At 48.9% G+C, this 21,269-nt stretch overlaps 1 protein-coding gene across 1 annotated transcript in view; it reads left to right on the top strand.

The window, feature by feature from the left end:
• Window positions 1-21,269, top strand: part of STK36 (serine/threonine kinase 36) — a 216,797-nt gene that overhangs the window by 70,988 nt on the left and 124,540 nt on the right. Inside the window, exons 7-11 of the mRNA XM_073649070.1 lie at window positions 3,596-3,774; window positions 4,192-4,250; window positions 4,357-4,444; window positions 6,938-7,075; window positions 7,184-7,351. Of these exons, the coding sequence (XP_073505171.1) occupies window positions 3,596-3,774; window positions 4,192-4,250; window positions 4,357-4,444; window positions 6,938-7,075; window positions 7,184-7,351 (632 nt within the window). The remainder of the gene's footprint in view (window positions 1-3,595; window positions 3,775-4,191; window positions 4,251-4,356; window positions 4,445-6,937; window positions 7,076-7,183; window positions 7,352-21,269) is intronic.

The raw sequence follows: 21,269 nt of genomic DNA, 5'->3' as shown, positions 1-21,269 counted from the left end.
AAGGCCGAAAAAAGACAAGCGTCCATCCAGTTCAGCCTATTTCTTGTGCACTGCAGCTATTCCGCAGCGTTGATCCAGGGGAAGGCAACAAAAAAACATGCGGTATAGGCCAATTTACATCATTGAGGAAAAATTCACTTCCCGACACCAATCTGGCAGTCAGATTAAATCCCTGGATTAATTAACTAAGCATAAGATGTAATTTTATTGTTCTCAAGAAAGGCGTCCAGGCCTCTCTTGAACTCATTAAGTGAGTTGGACATCACCACTTCCTCTCCCAGAGAGTTCCAGAGTCTCACGGCTCTGACCGTAAAAAATCCCCTTCTATGCTGGTGCAGGAACCTCCTTTCCTCCAGACGCATAGTGTGCCCCCTCGTCTTTGTCACCATCCTTGGTATAAACAGGTCATGGGAGAGATCTCTGTACTGCCCCCTGATGTATTTATACATGTTTATGAGGTCTCCCCTAAGCCTTCTCTTTTCCAACGTAAATAGGCCTAATTTTGACAACCTCTCTGGGTATTCTAGTCCCTCCATTCCCTTTATTACCTTAGTCGCCCTTCTTTGTACCCTCTCTAGCTCCAATATGTCTTTCCTGAGCACCGGAGCCCAGAACTGTGCACAATATTCTAAGTGCGGCCTTACCAGCGCTTTATACAGAGGAAGAACAATGTTCTCATCATATGCCCCTATTCCTCTTCTGATGCATGCCATGACTCTATCTGCCTTCGCAGCTGCTGCCTGACACTGGGCACTCCAATTTAATTTGCTATTAACCAAGACGCCCAGGTCCTTCTCCATGTCAGATTTCCCCAACGGTTTCCCATTTAATATGTATGGGTGACTGCTGTTTTTCTTTCCCATGTGCATGACCTTACATTTATCGGCATTGAACCCCATTTGCCATTTTTTGGCCCAACTCCCCAATTTATCTAAATCCTCCTGTAGCTGTGCCCTATCCTCATCTGTATTAACTACTTTACAAAGTTTAGTATCATCTGCAAATATTGCTATTTTACTATGCAACCCTTCCACTAGATCATTAATAAATATATTAAATAATATAGGGCCCAAGACAGACCCTTGAGGCCCCCCGCTAGTAACCCTGACACCCCCTGAGCTTACACCATTGATAACCACCCTCTGCTTTCTATCACTCAGCCAGCTATTTACCCACTTGCACACATTATCCCCCAGACCAAGCATTCTCATTCTATATACCAACCTTTTGTGTGGCACGGTATCAAACGCTTTGGAGAAGTCAAGGTCTACAACATCCACTGACTCTCCCCGGTCCAGCTGTGAGCTCACCTCCTCGTAGAAGGCCATCAGGTTTGTTTGGCAGGAGCGATCCCTCATGAATCCATGTTGATATGGAGTTAGACAGTTATTATCATTAAGATATTCTACAATAGCATCTCTAAGAAATCCTTCAAACAATTTACCCACAACAGACGTTAAGCTTACTGGTCTATAGTTCCCAGGGTCACTTTTAGACCCCTTTTTGAATATTGGTACCACATTTGCTTGGCGCCAGTCTAGTGGGACAGTCCCTGTCCATAAAGAGTGCTTGAATATAAGATACAGCGGTCTGTCTATCACATTACTTAATTCTTTTAGTACCCGGGGGTGTATGCCATCTGGGCCTGGTGACTTGTCTATTTTGATATTATTTAGGCGTTTCTGAACTTCCTCCTGGGTTAGGTGGGTGATATTTAGCGGAGGGTTTACTTTATCACTCTGCATTTCCTCCGATAAATTGTTTTCTTTTGTGAAAACAGTGGAGAAGAAGCTATTGAGTAGGTTCGCTTTACCCTCATCGCCCTTTATGATTTTACCCAGGTTATTTTTCAATGGGCCAACTCCATCAGTTTTAATCCTTTTACTGTTTATATAGTTAAAGAACAGTTTGGGATTCGTTTTACTTTCCTTGGCAATTAGTCTCTCTGTCTCCTCTTTTGCTATTCTTATTTGTTTCTTACAGATTTTGTTTTTTTCCCTATAAGATATTAGCGCTTCCTCGCTGCCCTCTTGTTTAAGTTTACCGAAAGCCCTTTTTTTGTTTTTCATTGCCCTCTTGACCTCCTTATTTAGCCACATTGGCTTCCTCCTATTCCTAGCCCTTTTATTCCCATAAGGTATGTACCTTCTACAGTGACTATGTAGGACTGTTTTGAAAATTTCCCATTTTCTATCCGTGCTCCTATTACTGAAGATACTATCCCAGTCTATAAGGTGAAGGGCATCTCTTAGCTGATGAAACTTTGCCCTCCTGAAGTCCCCCATAATAATCACCTCGTTATTTTTTGCTACTTCGTCTATTTGTCTCATTAATAGACTTTCCGTGGCTTCTGCTATATTTGGTGGTTTATAACAGACTCCTATGATAATTTTATTATTGTTTTTTGCCCCATGTATCTCCACCCATAAGGACTCGACCTCCTCATGTCCCTCCCATACATCCTCCCGTATTGTAGGCTTTAGACACGTCTTTACATATAGACAGACTCCACCCCCTTTCCGACTTCTTCGATCCCTTCTAAACAGACTGTAACCCTGTAAGTTAACTGCCCAGTCATAGCTTTCATCTAACAATGTCTCGGTTATTCCCACTATGTCATAGTTACCTGTAGATATTTCTGCTTCCAGTTCATCCATCTTGTTTGTCAGGCTCCTGGCATTTGCTAGCACGCAGTTTACACGATTTTGTTTTGTTCCAATCTTCTCCCTGTGGATTGTATTAGAAATTTTCTTACCTCCCTTCCAAGTATCTTGTCTTGGACCTTCTTTGTCGCACTTCATCTTTTATGTGAGCACGGGCCTGGGAAGCTGCATAGTAAGGCAGATGCCAGTTTAGACTCCCCTGTTTGGTGACTGAAGGTGCCAAAACCAATGGCTTTGGGCAGAGGGGGGGGATATGTGACAGAGTCACTGGCAGGTTACTGGGGGGAGAGATGTGTAGCACTGATATTGATAGCTGCAGTGATTGTGCATAGTGAAAAGTTTCCAGCACACAAGTAGGTTAAACCCCCATCTTGGTTCTAGGGTGATTAAAGCACTTGTAAAAAGGGAGGAACTGGGAGGACAGAAAAACACAGCCTCCCAGAGCATTTAGTGTGTGGTGGGCTGGAGGTGAAAGCTCTGAGCTGTTTGTGGCTCACATGCTGAATGGATGGAGATTGCAGGTCTCCTGGAGTGAATCCTTTGTTAAAGGACATGGACGCTGGACTCTAAGCCGGGTGGGCTAACCAGCACTATTGTATGGACTTGTTATTTTATGTTTTACCTTCTGCCGGACAAAGGCCGTATTTATGTTTTCTGGTGACATGGTTTATGAGGACTGCAATAAATCAGCTGCACTTCAAATAGAAACGGTTCCTGTGTCTGCCTCTTTAAGAAGCCGAGTGAGTCGATCTACCACACCCCATATATAGTTTTTACCCTCATGTATAATATATACCATCACCGTCGTATATAATATATACCCCCCATATAAAATATCTAACCTCGTATATAATATATACCCCCACGTCGTCTCCTGTCCCTCTGTGTAATAATGGTTATCTTCCTGTGATCTCCTTTTTCTTCGATGTCAGTGTTAGACGACAGCTCGCTCAGCAGCCCCTTCACATCTCCCCTCACTGAGGAGCAGCAACAGGTCCGAGACCGGCTGTGTGACGGCTCCACGCAAAGCAGCGCCCACTCCCGCATCCTGAGCAATGCCCGACAGAGAGTGGCCAGGAGGAAAGAGGCGCCTCTCCCCCCAAATACCCAGGTAATGTGGGCAGGTCTGGGGCCCGCGCAGCCCTCTCGCCGCGGGCAGGTCTGGGGCCCGCGCAGCCCCCGTCGCGGGCAGGTCTGGGGCCCGCGCAGCCCTCTCGCCGCGGGCAGGTCTGGGGCCCGCGCAGCCCTCTCGCCGCGGGCAGGTCTGGGGCCCGCGCAGCCCTCTCGCCGCGGGCAGGTCTGGGGCCCGCGCAGCCTTCTCGCTGCGGGCAGGTCTGGGGCCCGCGCAGCCCTCTGTTCGCGGGCAGGTCTGAGGTCCGTGCTTCCCTCTCGCCGCGGGCAGGTCTGGGGCCTGCGCAGCCCTCTCGTCGCGGGCAGGTCTGAGGTCCGTGCTTCCCTCTCGCCGCAGGCAGGTCAGGTCCTCTTAGTAGGCTTTCTCTGACAGGTCATTGTGTTTGGATTTTTCTAGGGAGAAGTCGAAGAGAATGTTACTGAGACTCCGCAGCCAAGAACAACACAGATGTCCCGGTGAGACGCCGCTGGGACCCGTGACGCCGCTGGGGCCCGTGACGCCGCTGCCAACATTTGCTGAGGCCTCAGAATTTATTTTTTTTTATTCTCTTTTACTTTCTAGGAGGAACCAAATTTCTCAGGATTATGAGAGAGAATTCTGCCATAATAAAAGGGAGCCCAGCATTGAATCCGTGCACCTGGAAAATGAGGTACAGAGGGCGGGCACTGGGGGTCTTATGAACAGAGGACTTTTATAGGGGCTCCAGGGTGCGTCCATGGGGCTGCATTCATCTGCACAGTATTTTTTTTCGTTGTATTACAGAATCTTACAGAAAGATAAAGGCTTGAGTACAAGCTAAGGGGGAATTTGGACCCCACATACGTCTGAGCGTCTGAGGGGTCTGCAGAGATAGGTGTGACTTTCCATGTGTATGGTGTGACTGCTGTCAGCTGAGCGTCCGTGTGTATGGGGGAGTTGGGAGAGATAGACGCTTGATCTCCAGATCCCCACCCCACCCATGCATGTGGGCGCTCAGCCAATAGTAGTGTGTGGAGGAAGGACGGGGACTCGAGAGAAATGGCTGACGGCCAAACTTGTTTCCTTGCCTTATTCTTCATGGCAAAAACTGCATAAATTTATTTTGCCATCTCGCCCTTTATGTGCCCCCTGCTGGAGTTCCCCTGTGTGCTACTGGTCCTGGCTTTGGTCTTGGTCCGGGCTTGGGTCATGGTTCTGCTCCCGGCCCTGTCCTCTGGCCTCTGGCTCCCGGCCCTGTCCTCTGGCCTCTGGGCTCCCGGCCCTGGCCTCTGGGCTCCCGGCCCTGGCCTCTGGGCTCCCGGCCCTGGCCTCTGGGCTCCCGGCCCTGTCCTCTGGCTCCCGGCCCTGTCCTCTGGCTCCCGGCCCTGTCCTCTGGCCTCTGGGCTCCCGGCCCTGGCCTCTGGGCTCCCGGCCCTGGCCTCTGGGCTCCCGGCCCTGGCCTCTGGGCTCCCGGCCCTGTCCTCTGGCTCCCGGCCCTGGCCTCTGGCCTCTGGGCTCCCGGCCCTGGCCTCTGGGCTCCCGGCCCTGTCCTCTGGCCTCTGGGCTCCCGGCCCTGTCCTCTGGCCTCTGGGCTCCCGGCCCTGTCCTCTGGCCTCTGGGCTCCCGGCCCTGTCCTCTGGCCTCTGGGCTCCCGGCCCTGTCCTCTGGGCTCCCGGCCCTGTCCTCTGGGCTCCCGGCCCTGTCCTCTGGGCTCCCGGCCCTGTCCTCTGGGCTCCCGGCCCTGTCCTCTGGGCTCCCGGCCCTGGCCTCTGGGCTCCCGGCCCTGTCCTCTGGCTCCCGGCCCTGTCCTCTGGCCTCTGGGCTCCCGGCCCTGTCCTCTGGGCTCCCGGCCCTGTCCTCTGGGCTCCCGGCCCTGTCCTCTGGCTCCCGGCCCTGTCCTCTGGCCTCTGGGCTCCCGGCCCTGGCCTCTGGGCTCCCGGCCCTGTCCTCTGGCTCCCGGCCCTGGCCTCTGGCCTCTGGGCTCCCGGCCCTGGCCTCTGGGCTCCCGGCCCTGGCCTCTGGCTCCCGGCCCTGTCCTCTGGCCTCTGGGCTCCCGGCCCTGTCCTCTGGCCTCTGGGCTCCCGGCCCTGTCCTCTGGCCTCTGGGCTCCCGGCCCTGTCCTCTGGGCTCCCGGCCCTGTCCTCTGGGCTCCCGGCCCTGTCCTCTGGGCTCCCGGCCCTGTCCTCTGGGCTCCCGGCCCTGGCCTCTGGGCTCCCGGCCCTGTCCTCTGGCTCCCGGCCCTGTCCTCTGGCTCCCGGCCCTGTCCTCTGGCCTCTGGGCTCCCGGCCCTGTCCTCTGGCCTCTGGGCTCCCGGCCCTGTCCTCTGGCCTCTGGGCTCCCGGCCCTGTCCTCTGGGCTCCCGGCCCTGTCCTCTGGGCTCCCGGCCCTGTCCTCTGGGCTCCCGGCCCTGTCCTCTGGGCTCCCGGCCCTGTCCTCTGGGCTCCCGGCCCTGTCCTCTGGGCTCCCGGCCCTGTCCTCTGGCCTCTGGGCTCCCGGCCCTGTCCTCTGGCCTCTGGGCTCCCGGCCCTGTCCTCTGGCCTCTGGGCTCCCGGCCCTGTCCTCTGGCCTCTGGGCTCCCGGCCCTGTCCTCTGGCCTCTGGGCTCCCGGCCCTGTCCTCTGGCCTCTGGGCTCCCGGCCCTGTCCTCTGGGCTCCCGGCCCTGTCCTCTGGGCTCCCGGCCCTGTCCTCTGGGCTCCCGGCCCTGGCCTCTGGGCTCCCGGCCCTGTCCTCTGGCCTCTGGGCTCCCGGCCCTGTCCTCTGGCCTCTGGGCTCCCGGCCCTGGCCTCTGGGCTCCCGGCCCTGGCCTCTGGGCTCCCGGCCCTGGCCTCTGGCCTCTGGGCTCCCGGCCCTGGCCTCTGGCCTCTGGGCTCCCGGCCCTGTCCTCTGGCCTCTGGGCTCCCGGCCCTGTCCTCTGGCCTCTGGGCTCCCGGCCCTGGCCTCTGGGCTCCCGGCCCTGGCCTCTGGGCTCCCGGCCCTGGCCTCTGGGCTCCCGGCCCTGGCCTCTGGCCTCTGGGCTCCCGGCCCTGTCCTCTGGCCCTGGCCTCTGGGCTCCCGGCCCTGACCTCTGGCCTCTGGGCTCCCGGCCCTGACCTCTGGCCTCTGGGCTCCCGGCCCTGACCTCTGGCCTCTGCTCCCGGCCTTCTTTGAGGCTTATAGTCTTCTTTCTGCGCTGTACTTCTTGCAGGACAGTGACGATGAATGGTCGGTGTTACTGGAGGCGACGGATCCATCGGTAGCGCAGATCAGCACACCTTTTCTACTTCTGAAGGACCCTAAGTTCCGGAACAGAGTGCATCGGAGACTGAGGGACTGCTGCCCCCCGGTAAGTATATAACCTGGACCACCGTATTTCTCCACGGCTGATTACATGGTGGGGTGGTCTGTCCTGATGGCTGACTTCATGTGTTGGGGTCATTGTCTTTCTGTGCAGGTGTCTCTTGAAGCGGTGTCACGCCTTCGGCCCGCTCTGCGGGTGGTGTGTAATCTCCTGACCTCCGGATGTGACCCCCGTCTTCTTTCAGACCTTTGTGTAGAGTTGCAGATCCCTCATTTCCTCTTGCAGCTTATAGATCAGTCGCTGGAGGCCAATGTACGGCAGGTAAGTGCGACAGGATGGCCGCCATATGTGTCTGTACAGGGTGTATGTGAGGCATTGCCGGACACAAGGCCGCCTGTGTGATGTACTCTGTCATTAACCCTGTATACAGAGGACACTACAGTCACAGTAAAAAGTAAATGACCCCTGTGGAGTATTCTGGGCAGTGTAGCACGAGCCACGGCTGCACTGTGGAGTGTAGACGTCTGGCCTGCGGAGGGTACTCTTCTCCTTTACAGGCACAGTGTACTGGTACATAGTGATACACTGCTATATACAAGTGCACTTCTATTTACCTGTTTTCTAGGGGTCAAAAACAATTCTGAGATTTTTTTTCTTCCTATAAAATTGCTCTTATAAAAATGACTATTAGTGCACATTATTATAAAAAAATATATATATATGAATCAAGAAGTAACAGATGTATCTTTGTGTCCCTGTAATCATAACGGCCCGCTCAACACGGCGATCAGATCACTGACGATGATTGGTAAATGGTATAAAAAACAATGTCTCTATTAAAATGTAATAGAAGTGTAAGGCTCAGGCTGTGTTCACATGTGGGGTACGTGCTGGCCTCGCTGCAGGTGTCATTTATACCGAGGTGATTGTCGCTTTTCTGCTGTTTTTTCTGCCTTTTCCTCTTTATTTGATGCGTTTTCTGTGGAGATGTGAAGCCGCGGTCACTCACAATGTGTGGGGGCTTCTCATCCATGGAGGGGGTCACTCACAATGTGCGGGGGCTTCTCATCCATGGAGGGGGTCACTCACAATGTGCAGGGGCTTCTCATCCATGGAGGGGATCACTCACAATGTGCGGCGGCTTCTCATCCATGGAGGGGGTCACTCACAATGTGTGGGGGCTTCTCATCCATGGAGGGGATCACTCACAATGTGTGGGGGCTTCTCATCCATGGAGGGGGTCACTCACAATGTGCGGGGGCTTCTCATCCATGGAGGGGGTCACTCACAATGTGCAGGGGCTTCTCATCCATGGAGGGGATCACTCACAATGTGTGGGGGCTTCTCATCCATGGAGGGGGTCACTCACAATGTGCAGGGGCTTCTCATCCATGGAGGGGGTCACTCACAATGTGCAGGGGCTTCTCATCCATGGAGGGGGTCACTCACAATGTGTGGGGGCTTCTCATCCATGGAGGGGGTCACTCACAATGTGCGGGGGCTTCTCATCCATGGAGGGGGTCACTCACAATGTGCAGGGGCTTCTCATCCATGGAGGGTGGGGGTGGAGGGTAAGGTTCTGGGTCGGGGGGGTGGAGGATCTGGGTCGGGAGGGGGAGGGTAATTCATCATTGCCATCGATACTTCACAATTAGACAAATTCTTGAAATCTTTTGCGTCTTTTTGTCTTTTGAGCTTTTAGTTTTGTGATTTTTCCGTCCTTTTTTGGTTTCTCCCGATGTTTTTAGACAGATTCATGAAATGTGACTTTTTAACCCTCTAGGGACGGGGTGATTTTGGGGTTTTTTCCTTCCAGGAGTCAGAACCTTCTTACTCTCCGTCCCCATAGCAGTGTTGGGCCTTTGTCGTTTGCTGGACATGTTGCAATTTTTAATGAAATTATTAATTTTACTGGAAACAGGGAAAAAAATTCCAAATGACGTTAAACTGCGAGAAAACCCCGACTCCGCATATGTTTCTTAGGTTTTGTTTTTCTAGGATTCATTGTGCTGTTAAACGGCCTGGCAGTCCGATCACTGCAGTTACACCCATGCCACAAATCATCGGGTTTTTAATTTTTTAAGTAGAAGGAGCAAAAAAAAAAATCATTTTGAAGAAGAAAAAAAAAAGCAAAGAAAACAAATAGTCTTAAGTGGCCATCTCCGGAGAGTCGTAAGGTTTTCAGTTCTTAGATGATGGAGCTCTGCCAGGGCTTGTTCTTTGGACCCTAAATCATTGTTTTGTTTGATATTACATATCGTATTTGGGATGGATTTGATATTTTGATTGATGTTGTTTGGGGTATGTCATAGAAAAATTAAAATCCATAGAACATTCTCATTGGAGGGACCCCCAGGGTCCTCGTGTCCGACCCCCTCTTCAATGCAGGAGTCACTAAATCATCTCAGACAGATGTCTGTCCGGCCTCTGAAGACGTCCATTGAAGGAGACCTCACCACCTCTCGTGGCAGCCTGTTCCACTCATTGATCTCCTCACTGTCATACAGTGTCTTCTAATATCTAATCTGTGTCTCCTCCCATTCAGTTTCATCCCATTGCTTCTAGTCTTTCCTTGTGCAAATGAGAATAAAGATGATCCTTCTACAATGTGACAGCTCTTGACATATTTGTAGACAGCTATTAAGTCTCCTCTCAGTCTTCTCTTTTGCATCTAAACATTCCCAGATTCTTTAACCGTTCCTTGTAGGACATAGTTTACACTCTGCTCACCATCCTGGTCACTCTTCTCTGAACTTTCTCTAGTTTTTCGATGTCTTTTTAAAAATGTGCCCAGAACTGGACGCAGTATCCAGATGAGGTCTCACCTAGGAGGAGAAGAGTTGATAACTACTTCATAATAAATAATAAATTATAATAATAATAATCTTTTTTTTTTTTTTATAGCGCTAACATATTCCGCAGCGCTTTATAGACATAATCATCGCTGTCCCCATTGGGGCTCACAATCTACATTGCCTATCAGTATGTCTTTGGCGTGTGGGAGGAAACCCGAGAACCCGGAGGAAACCCACACAAACATGAGGAGAACATACAAACTCCTTGCAGATGTTGTCCTTGGTGGGATTTGAACCCAGGACCCCAGCACTGCAAGGCTGCAGTGCTAACCAATGCCCGTGCTGACTCTATGCTTCTCCTAATACATCCCAGAACTGTGTTTGCCCTTTTTTCTGCTGCATCACACTGTTGACTCATGTTCAGTCTATGATCTATTAGTATACCTAAGTCTTTTTCACACGTGCTGTTGCTTAGTTCTATTCCTCCCATTCTGTAGATGTAATTTTCATGTTTCTTGCCCAGATGTAGAATCTTGCATGTCTCCCTGTTAAATCCCATTCTATTAGTCGCTGCTCCTTGTTCACGCTCATCTCGATCCTTCTGAATCCTTTCTCTGTCTTCTCTAGTGTTAGCTATCCCTCCTAGCTTTGCATCGTCTGTAGATGTGATTAGTTTACCTTCAGTTCCCTTATGTAGATAATTCATAAAAATGTTGAACAACCCTGGGGCCCGGACAGAGCCTTGTGGTCCCCACTAGAAACACTCTTCCAGTTGGATGTGCCACCATTTATGACCACTCTTTGGGTCCGATCACTGAGCCAGTTATGAATCCGCCTAACAGTTGCCTTCTCCATTCCATACTTGTTAAGCAACCAAGCAAAAAATTAAATATATAGGGCCTAATTATGCACAAAAAAACCTAAAGAAATTAGACCCCTAAAATGTAACCTTTATTAGATTATCTAAAAAGGACTAAACGATCCACACAAAAACACCATAATAATCAGGAAACCGCAAAGTCAGGTAATACACCAACCAGCAGGGAGTACGGACTATCCTGTCCCTATTGTGTCCCCGATTCCTCTCCCTTCCTGACTGCGCAGGTTGGCACCCTAATTTGTGCTACGTGGTGCCCCGCTCAGCGTCTGTGTCCCTAAAGCACCCCTATCCTAATCTGATAAAGACTGAACGTATTGATTCAGAAGCCGATAATCAAATTTCACAATCTTTTATAAAAACCATATCTGTTTAATGGGGCATATAGTAGCCCCCAGAAATGGCTGGATTGGTGACGAACACTCAGTAATTAATACCATAATCCAGGGTGTACTTACTATTGATTAGTCTTGCCTTAACTGTACACCAAATAAATCTATAGCGCTGATTACACACAATACAGTCACAAGTGAGCACAATTCATCAATAAAAGTAAGCCGAGGGCGGTTCTCACACATCTGAATAAAGGCTTTCCGCCCGGAATCCGCCAGCTATCTGGATGATTAAGTAGGGAATAGCACCTATCATTAGTAGTCCCTTATGTATCCTCCCAACGTGTTTCCACCAGGGTTCATCAGGGGACCTGGGGAGGAAAACAATCCCTCTCCCCAGATGGCCAGTCAATGCTGCATACACCATTGCGGCGGCGGCGACAACACCGACTCTGATCGGGGGCACCACATAGCACAAATTAGGGTGCAACCTCCGCTGTCAGGGACAAAAGAGGGACCTGATAGTCCGTGTTCCATCCTGGCTGGTGTATTACCTGACTTTGGTGTTCCCTGATTATTTTGTTTTTGTGTTGATTGTTTAGTCCTTTTTAGATAATTTAATTTAATAAAGGTTACATTTTGGGGGTCTAATTTCTTCTGTTTTTTTGCAATCCCATACTTGGTAGTTTTTTCAATAACAATATGAGATACTTTATCAAATGCTTTGCTGAAATCAAGATATACAAGATACACTATATGTACCGCATCTCCCTGATCCACCTAGTCAGTGATTCCATCATAGAAGGAAATTACCGTAGATTAGTCTGACATGACTTATTAGTTACAAACTCGTGCTGGCTCTGGTTAGTTACTGTATTCTTATCAAAGTACTTACAGACAGTGGAGAAAATAAGTATTTGATACACTACCGATTTTGCAAGTTTTCCCCCGTACAAAGAATGGAGAGGTCTGTAATTTTTTTCGCAGGTCACTTCACCTGTGAGAGACAGAATCTAAAAATAAAATCCAGAAAATCACATTTTACGATTTTTACATCATTAATTTGCATTTTATTGGATGAAATAAATTTCATACAGTAGAAAAACAGAACTTTAATATTTGGTGCAGAAACCTTTGTTACAATTACAGAGATCAGACGTTTCCTGTAGGTCTTGACCAGGTTTGCACACACTGCAGCAGGGATTTTGGCCCCCTCCTCCATACAGATCTTCTCCCGATCTTTCAGGTTTTGGGGCTGTCGCTGGGCAACATTGAGTTTCAGTTGGGTTCAGGTCTGGAGACTGGCTAGGCCACTCCAGGACCTTGAAATATTTCTTACAGAGCCATTCCTTATTTGCCCTGGCTGTGTGTGTTCGGTTCATTGTCATGCTGGAAGACCCAGCCACGACCCATCTTCAATGCTCTTACTGACGGAAGCAGGTTGTTGGCCAAAACCTCGTGATACATGACCCCATCCATCCTTCCTTCAATACGGTGTTAGTCGCCCTGTCCCCTTTGCCGAAAAACGACCCCAAAGCATGATGTTCCCCCACCATGCTTCACGTTTGGGACAGTGTTCTTGGGGTTGTACTCATCCTTCTTCTTCCTCCAAACACGGCAAGTGGAGTTGATACCAAAAGGTTTTATTTTAGTCTCATCTGACCACGTGACCTTCTCCCACATTTCCTCTAGATCATCCAGATGGTCATTGGTGAATATCAAACGGGCCTGGACATGTGCTGGTGAGCAGGGGGACCTTTTGTGTCCTGCAAGATTTTAATCCATGACGGCGTAGTGTGTTACTAACCGTAATGTTTGAGACTGTGGTCCCAGCTCTCTTCAGGTCATTGACCAGGTCCTCCCATGTAGTTCTGGGCTGATTCCTGACCTTTCTCAGAATCAGCCTTACCCCACCAGACGAGACCTTTCATGGAGCCCCAGAACTAGGAAGATTGACAGTCATCTTGTGTTTCTTCCATTTTCTAATAATTGTGCCAACAGTTGCCTTCTCAAAACTGCTGCCTATTGTCCATCCCAGCCTTATGCAGATCTACAATTTTGTCCTTGGTGTCCTTAGCTCTTTGGTTTTGGCCATGGTGGAGAGGTTGGAGTGTGTTTGATTTTGTGGACAGGTGTCTATTATACAGGTAACGAGTTCAAACAGGTGCAATTAATACAGGTAATGAGTGCAGAGTAGGAGGCTTCTTACAGAAAAACTGACAGGTCTGTGAGAGGCAGAATTCTTGCTGGTTGGTCGGTGATCAAATACTTATTTCATGCAATAAAATGCAAATGAATTATGTAACACTCATACAATGATTTTCTGGATTTTATTTTTAAGTTGTCTCTCACAGGTGAAGTGACCTACGATAAAGATTACAGACCTCTTCATTCTGTGTAGGTGGGAGAACTTGCACTGTACAGCAGGGGACATCTCACTTTGGAATAGTTTGGAGAATATCTCTTATGTTATACAGTTGTGCTCAAAAGTTTACACACCCCAGCAGAATTTTTGCTTTCTTGGCCTTAATTCAGAGAATATGAATGATAACAAAAAAACTTTTTCTCCGCTCATGGTTATTGGTTGGGTGAAGCCATTTATTGTTTTCTCTTTTTAAATCTTAATGACAACCAAAAACATCCAAATGACCCTGATCAAAAGTTCACATACCCTGGTGATTTTGGCCTGATAACATGCACAGAATTTGAAACAAATGGGTTTGAATGGCTACTAAAGGTAACATCCTCACCTGTGACCTGTTTGCTTGTAATCAGTGTGTGTGCATAAAAGCTGAGTGAGTTTCTGGGATCCAGACAGACTCTTGCATCTTTTATCCAGCCACTGATGTTTGTGGATTGTGAGTCATGGGGAAAGCAAAAGAATTGTCAATGGATCTACTGGAAAAGGTAGTTGTACTGTATAACACAGGAAAGGGATAAAAAAAGATATCCAAGGAATTAATAATGGCAGTCAGCAGCATTCAAACTGTGATTAACAAATGGAAAATCAGGGGCTCTGTAAAAACCAAACCACGGTCAGGTAGACCAACAAAACTTTCGGCCACAATTGCCAGGAAAATTGTTCGGGATGCAAAGAAAATCCCACAAATAACATCAGCTGAAATTCAGGACTCTGAGAACTAGTGGTGTGGCTGTTTCAAGATGCACAATAAGGAGGCACTTGAAGAAAAATGGGCTGCATGGTCAAGTCACAAGAAGAAAGCCATTACTGCGCAAATGGCACAAAGTATCTCGCCTACAATACGCCATACAGCACAGAGACGAGCCTCAAAACTTCTGGAACAAGGTAACTTGGAGTGATGAGACCAAAATTGAACTTTTTGGCCACAACCATAAACGTTACATTTGGAGAGAGGTCAACAAGGCCTCTGATGAAAGGAACACCATTCCTACAGTAAAGCACGGAGGTGGATCGCTGATGTTTTGGGGATGTGTGAGCTACAAAAGCACAGGAAACTTGGTAAAAGTTGAAGGAAAGATGAATGCAGCACGTTATCAGCAAATACTGGAGACAAATTTGCACTCGTCAGCCCGGAAGCTGTACATGGGACATACTTTGACGTTCCAACATGACAATGATCCAAAGCACAAGGCCAAGTCGACCTGTCATTGACTAGAGCAGAACAAAGTGAAGGTTCTGGAGTGGCCATCTCAGTCTCCTGACCTCAATATCATTGAGCCACTCTGGGGAGATCTCAAGCGCGCAGTTCATGCTAGACAGCCCAGGAATTTACAGGAACTGGAGGCTTTTTGCCAAGAAGAATGGGCAGCTTTACCATCTGAGAAAATAAAGAACCTCATCCACAACTACCACAAAAGACTTCAAGCTGTCATTGATGTTAGAGGGGGCAATACACGGTATTAAGAACTGGGATATGTGAACTTTTGATCAGGGTCTTTTGGATGTTTTTGGTTGTCATTAAGATTTAAAAAGAGAAAACACAGTAGTTTGTCAATAAATGGCTTCACCCAACCAATAACCACGAGTGGAGAAAAAGTTATTTTTGTTATAATTTCATATTCTCTGAAACAAGGCCAAGAATGGAAAAATTCTGCCTGGGTATGTAAAGTTTTGAGCACAACTGTATAGGCCTCATCCACAGTAAAAAAATATACTTTCTTCTGTTAGTAACGTTATACAGCAAGCCATATCTCACCTTGTCATTTAGTGGCGCTGAAATTCAGGTGTGTGCAGAGCTGTTGCAGAGGAAAAAATCTAATTTTGTTTTGCTAATGGTGTTCTCCTACCACACTATCTGAGCAACATCAGTGGGAAGAAGAGAAGTCTTGGTGGAAGGGTGAATAGGCTTGGTGTTCAAGGTATACGTGGGGTAGGTAGATGATGATGACGAGGTTGAAGATCCTACTTGGTGTGAACCCAGAGTCACACAGCCGAGTAGCTCATCTGAGGGGGTGGAGGAGGAAGACTAGGAGGTTACCTTCCACCCTACGGCGCAGACACGGAGTGATGCAAGCACGAGGAGCACTGCATCCTTAGCCACAACGGTGACTGTGTCCACCTGCCGTCGCGGGTCTGCAGCTCGCAGGGGCAGCAGGGGTTGCCTAGCCTGGGCCTTTTTGGTCACCGGAAAGGATGAGCCAACTCACGTTATCTGCAAACTTTGTGATAAAAAAAACTCCGTAGAGGGGAAAGTGCAATAATTTAACTACTACAAGCATGAACGTTCACATGCGCAATCAACATGCGCCTTTTACATGCACCCTTTTACATTTTGGTCTTCAAAAATGGATGAATAGCCTGAACTCGCCTGTCACGCCTTGGAGGTTTGATCATGCCCGGCAGCCAGCGTTCTCTCTGAACGTGTCTTCAGCGCTGCTGGTGGTGTGCTGAGGGATAAGCGCAGCCAGCTGTTCCCTGAATGTGTAGACCGCCTAACTTTCATCAAGGTGAACAAGTCATGGATCTCCAAGGAGTTTTGCACCCCAATCGCAGACTGTACAGACTAGGCGATGGTGTAGTTTTTAGTGTGCTGCATTGATCTTGTGGAATTGCAGTCAGTCTGTGATATGGCTTCTGTGCCTGCTGTTGCCGCTGCTGCTGCCGGTTTTAGGCCCTAATTTTTTAAATGTGAACACTCCTGGTTGTGTCTCCATCTGCTGGGTTGGCTGTATTGGGAGAGGTGTCGGTCCCCACTATAATACTTATACTCATTTGAAATTAATTGTATGGTGCAGATATTCTCACAGGGTGTCAGAAAAATATTAAGAATTTCTCCCTCCCAGACCCCTCTTCTCCCCTGTCATAGATATTAGAAGTCTCTTTCCCAGACTCCTCTTCCCTCCTCCTCTATAGTAATTTTCAAAAGAGAAGAATTAACACTTGGCCAGTAGCGTCTAGGCAAGTTAACACACACATGAGAAGTGCTTTGTAAGCAAATGCTAGCCCAAAAGGTGCTACTAAACCCAATTAACACAGGCATGCGATAAATTTACATCTAGCTGAGAAGGTTGTATTCCCAGGACGTCAAAGGGAATTTAACAGAGGTCTGTAGCCAGGCCGGAGCCGACATGAAATATGGAATAGCTAAAGTTCCGTAATTCTGATGATAATGGGACCCGTATTTTTAGTGACAGGGTCAGCTAAGGAACAATATGCTTATTTTTTCATAGCCATAAGCCCCTTCGGGGAGCTGTGGCGCAGAAGTAACAAAATAACAGACCGCAGCTATATCGTGTGTGGTCTCTGGAGAAAGGTAAATTCATAACAGAAAATATGGTATCATTTTTGGGCTGCTGCGGTCAACCAGCGAAAAATTATCCCAGAAGTGGAGATTTTAATAATCATGTTAAGGCTAGAGTCTAGCCCATGTGATGTTATCCCAGGGGGTGTGTGGGCAGTTCTCTCCGGCATAAAAGAATCCACTGAGGATGGATCAGTATTCGTTGCCGGGAGTATATATTTATTCTAGCAAAGGATCCCGTTCACTTAATGGTCATAGGAGAGCTCACCTCCAGCTATATGGAGTCATCTCTGCGAACTATATAGTAAGTTTCTTCTTCATCCTGTTTATTTTTATGTAACTGTATATTCTGTATGGTAATGTCTCCATGTGTAAAATCTTGTATATTTTTACTAAACACTGCCTCCCTTTTGGGTTAAATATAACATTTAATAGTCCTGTTTCTTTTGCTCTGTAATCGTTCCGTCCCCCGAAGTCATATACGCTACCAGAACATAGGCGTCTGACCAGGCCTGTATTATATTTTAAACTGGCTGATGGTGGCAGCAAATAATAATAATTGGGCTATCGTGAAGCTGGCAGTAATCGTACGGGGCATACATACATATTCCATATGTTGGAATCCGGAGGTGTGACGCCATACGCTTTCTGCTCGCTTGTTGATAGCTACGTAGTGAGCAATCTGGATCGTGTGCTCGCGAGTCAATGCTCAATCCTGTGAGTTCTTGACACGGGAACACATGATAAAATAGAAATTGGTTTTCTTTCTACTGTGTTATATAAAGCAGACTACATCTCAGTTTAAAATTCTTTGGGGCAGATATTGTTCTGCATACTGGGGAAGGGGGAGGGAGGTGGAGTCTGAGCAGCTTCCTGAACCTGACTTGTGCTGTGCTGTCAGGGCAAGAGGAGGAAGAGGAGGGTGACTCTCAGGGCGAGGAATGGGATAACACATTGGATGATGTTGAGGTTGTAGATCCCACTTGGTGTGAACCCAGAGGCACGCAACTGAGTAGCTCATCGGAGGAGGAGGAGGAAGACGAGGAGGTTATGTTGCGTCCTAAGGCACAGACACAGTGATGCAAACGCGACGAGCACTGCATCCTTAACCACAACCGTGGCAGTGACCAGCACCAGTCGCAGGTCTGCAGCTAGCAGGGGCGGCAAGGGTTGTCTAGCCTTGGCCTTTTTTGACACCGCAAATGATGAGCCAACTCACATTATCTGGCAACTTTGCAAGAAAAAAACTCAGTAGAGGGGGGAAAAGTGCAATAATTTGACTACTACATGCATGAACCTTCACATGTGCAGTAAACATGCGTTACTCTGGCAATCTCACTGCAATAAAATGTGGACCTCATCAACCGCATCTGCTGCTTCTTCCTCCTCCGTTACCATGCCAAGTATTGTCACGCAGGTCTCCCACCGCAGAACCTCAGGTTCTTTACCTGCTCCAGTCAGGCTGAGTGAGAGCCCATCAGCTGTAACAGAAGCGGACATGTCTGCTGTTTTTTACCGATCTCCGAAAACGAGCACACCACAACTTTATTAATCCATCGTAACATCTACGGCTCCATCTCTCACGGTCCATCAGTTTGTTCGGTTCACCTTACTCTGCCTTCTCTCAGCACTGCAATCAGCCCTCTGTCCTGTAGATGTGGTCATGTGAAAGATTGTTTCCTCCTACACATGACAAAGCTAAGAGGTTGAACTCCACCATCTGCAATCTGTTGACCACGGAAATGGTGGTGTCAGGCCCTAATTTTTTGAACTGTGAACACTCCTGTTTGGGTCTCCATCTGCTGGGTTGGCTGTAGTGGAAGAGTTGTCAGTCCCCATTATACTAGTTCTACGCTAGTGAAATTATTTCTTTGGTGCAGATATTGTTGTCACAGGGGTACACATGATATAATCGAAATAGGTTTTCTTACTACCATGGTATATAAAGCAGGCTACATTTCATCTTTTAATTCTTTTGATGCTGATATTGTTCTCCACACAGGAGTACACATTAGTGATCAGTGAGCACTATATGTGCTCAACTTGGTGGTTCAGCTGTTTCTCAAAACCTACCCAGATCTGCCAGAGCTGCTTGTGAAAGTATGACACGTGTGCCCATTTCAGAAAGTCAGCTATACCTTCCACCACCCTGGCAGTGCTTCAGCAGCTTTTGCAGTTTCCGGCTCACCGACTGGTGTGCGATGTGACCACACATTGGAAATAAACGTTGCAGATGTTGGGAAGGATTTGTGAGCAGCAGAGGGCAGATGTTGAGTACCAGCTTCAACACACCGGTTGGAATTCAGGTCAACCTCCGCACATAAGAACTGATGAGTGGTCGTGGATGTCTGACATCTGGTGAGCAGCGATGACGCCATAATTAGCGTCACTATCTCGCTTCTCTGTCTACTGAAACGCTCGCTGCTCACAATTTTAAGAGGAGGCATTGTAGGCGGAGCAAGGAATTATACAGGGTACACAGCCCAGCCTCATCTCATCCTAAAGCGGATTGGTTGGCAATGAGGAGGAGGAGGAGAACATGGACAGTCGTACTCTAAGTGAGGACAGGGAAGTCTTGGCTATCTCGGAACTCTTGATACCCCTCTTTCAGTCTGTGGGAAAGCTGTATGAGTTTCGCTTAATGATGACCTTCAGTAGCCTAAACCGTGGCTTTGCTTATGCACGTTATTTCTGAAAACACATTGCAGATCAGGCTCACCGACTGGTGTGCGATGTGACCACCGACTGGTGTGCGATGTGACCACCGACTGGTGTGCGATGTGACCTTTTCCCAACTCTGTAGTCATGAAATTCAAGGCATAAAGAAAGATCTTTGTGTGTGAGTAAGCACCACCGAGAAGTGAGATGATGTTGGACGGGCTGCCATTGCTTATGCAACAAGCTGCATTAGAGGATTTCCTGGGAGAAATGACAACCGGAATAGATACAGTTCCCTCTATGCCAGTCCTTTCACCGACCTAAGAATATGGCTGAGGTGAAATACAACTCTCACCGAGAAGTCGGGTCAGACTGAAGAACATTGGGCCCACCAGAGGATTTGATTCTAAGGGCCACCTTTCTCCCCTGGTCAAGAGTCCCATAGCAGCTGCAAGATTTGTGCTATGAACTCTCCTGAAGGAGAAGCCAGAGCCCACCGGCAGATTCTTCGGTTCTCTGGTGGGCCCGTCCAACCCTGGCTAAGAAAAGTCTGTGTGAAGGTTCCCAAAGACTGTATGGCTGCTTTTTTACTGCAGAGGAAACCAGAGAACCTGGGGGAACCCCCACAAACGCAGGGAAAACATACAAACTCCTTGCAGATGATGTCCTTGGTGGGATTTGAACCCAGGACTCCAGCGCTGCAAGGCTGCAGTGTTAACCACTGCGCCACCGTGCCGTTCTCTTTGTTCTACCTCTGATATCTAACATGCTGGAGAAGCTTGCACCTACTGCCACTCTATCTTTAGCTCCTTTGTGAGAAACTAATGTTTGGGCAGACACTCAGTCTACCAAATAAAATTCCTGAGAAGGAAATTGTGGATGGCGTGCCATAATTCACTGGAAATATTCCAGGCTGGTTGGAGACTAGCTCATTCCCACTGAAAAGTACCAGCAGCAAGCTAAGGAGATGATGGCCTCTATCCTCATAAAGGAGTTAGCTCGTTGTCTAGGAGACCGACCACCGCTGCTGTCTACCTTATGAACATTGTGTTGAAGCTTGCAAGGTGTCACGGGTTTACCATGACAGAGAGGAGCCAGAAGACCGCAGAGTCTGATTCCTCCCACTCCTGCACTCATTAGAAGACTTTTGCCTGCATATTAATCAGTGCAGGGGTTAATCTGCTCAGTTATGAGCTCCTGGAAGCTTCCCTTCATTTAGTCTCTCAGCAGATTTGTCCTGTGCATCTCCCCTACTGTCTAACTCCTGTACCCCAACACATCAGACTGTCGCCTACCATGGAAACCTTGAAAAGGAAGCTGAAGACCCACTTCTTCTGACAAGCGTACAATCTACGGTAACCCTCGCTCCACCATACCGCTCCACGACCAGCTCTACCCTGACCTACTGTATCCTCACCCATCCCCTGTAGACTGTGCTCCCTCACGGGCAGGGTCCTCGCTCCACCATACCGCTACACGACCACCTCTACCCTGACCTACTGTATCCTCATCCATCCCTTGTAGACTGTGAGCCCTCACGGGCAGGGTCCTCGCTCCACCATATCGCTGCACGACCAGCTCTACCCTGACCTACTGTATCCTCACCCATCCCTTGTAGACTGTGCGCCCTCACGGGCAGGGTCCTGGCTCCACCATACCGCTGCACGACCAGCTCTACCCTGACCTACTGTATCCTCACCCATCCCTTGTAGACTGTGCGCCCTCACGGGCAGGGTCCTGGCTCCACCATACCGCTGCACGACCAGCTCTACCCTGACCTACTGTATCCTCACCCATCCCTGTAGACTGTGAGCCCTCGCGGGCAGGGTCCTCGCTCCACCATACCGCTGCACG

This window comes from Phyllobates terribilis, unplaced genomic scaffold (assembly GCF_046119375.1).
Source record: "Phyllobates terribilis strain yellow unplaced genomic scaffold, ASM4611937v1 Scaffold_9__5_contigs__length_417890890, whole genome shotgun sequence".
NCBI lineage: Eukaryota > Metazoa > Chordata > Amphibia > Anura > Dendrobatidae > Phyllobates > Phyllobates terribilis.
The sequence above is the reverse complement of the archived record's forward strand: the minus strand, read 5'-3'. Positions and strand labels throughout refer to the sequence as shown.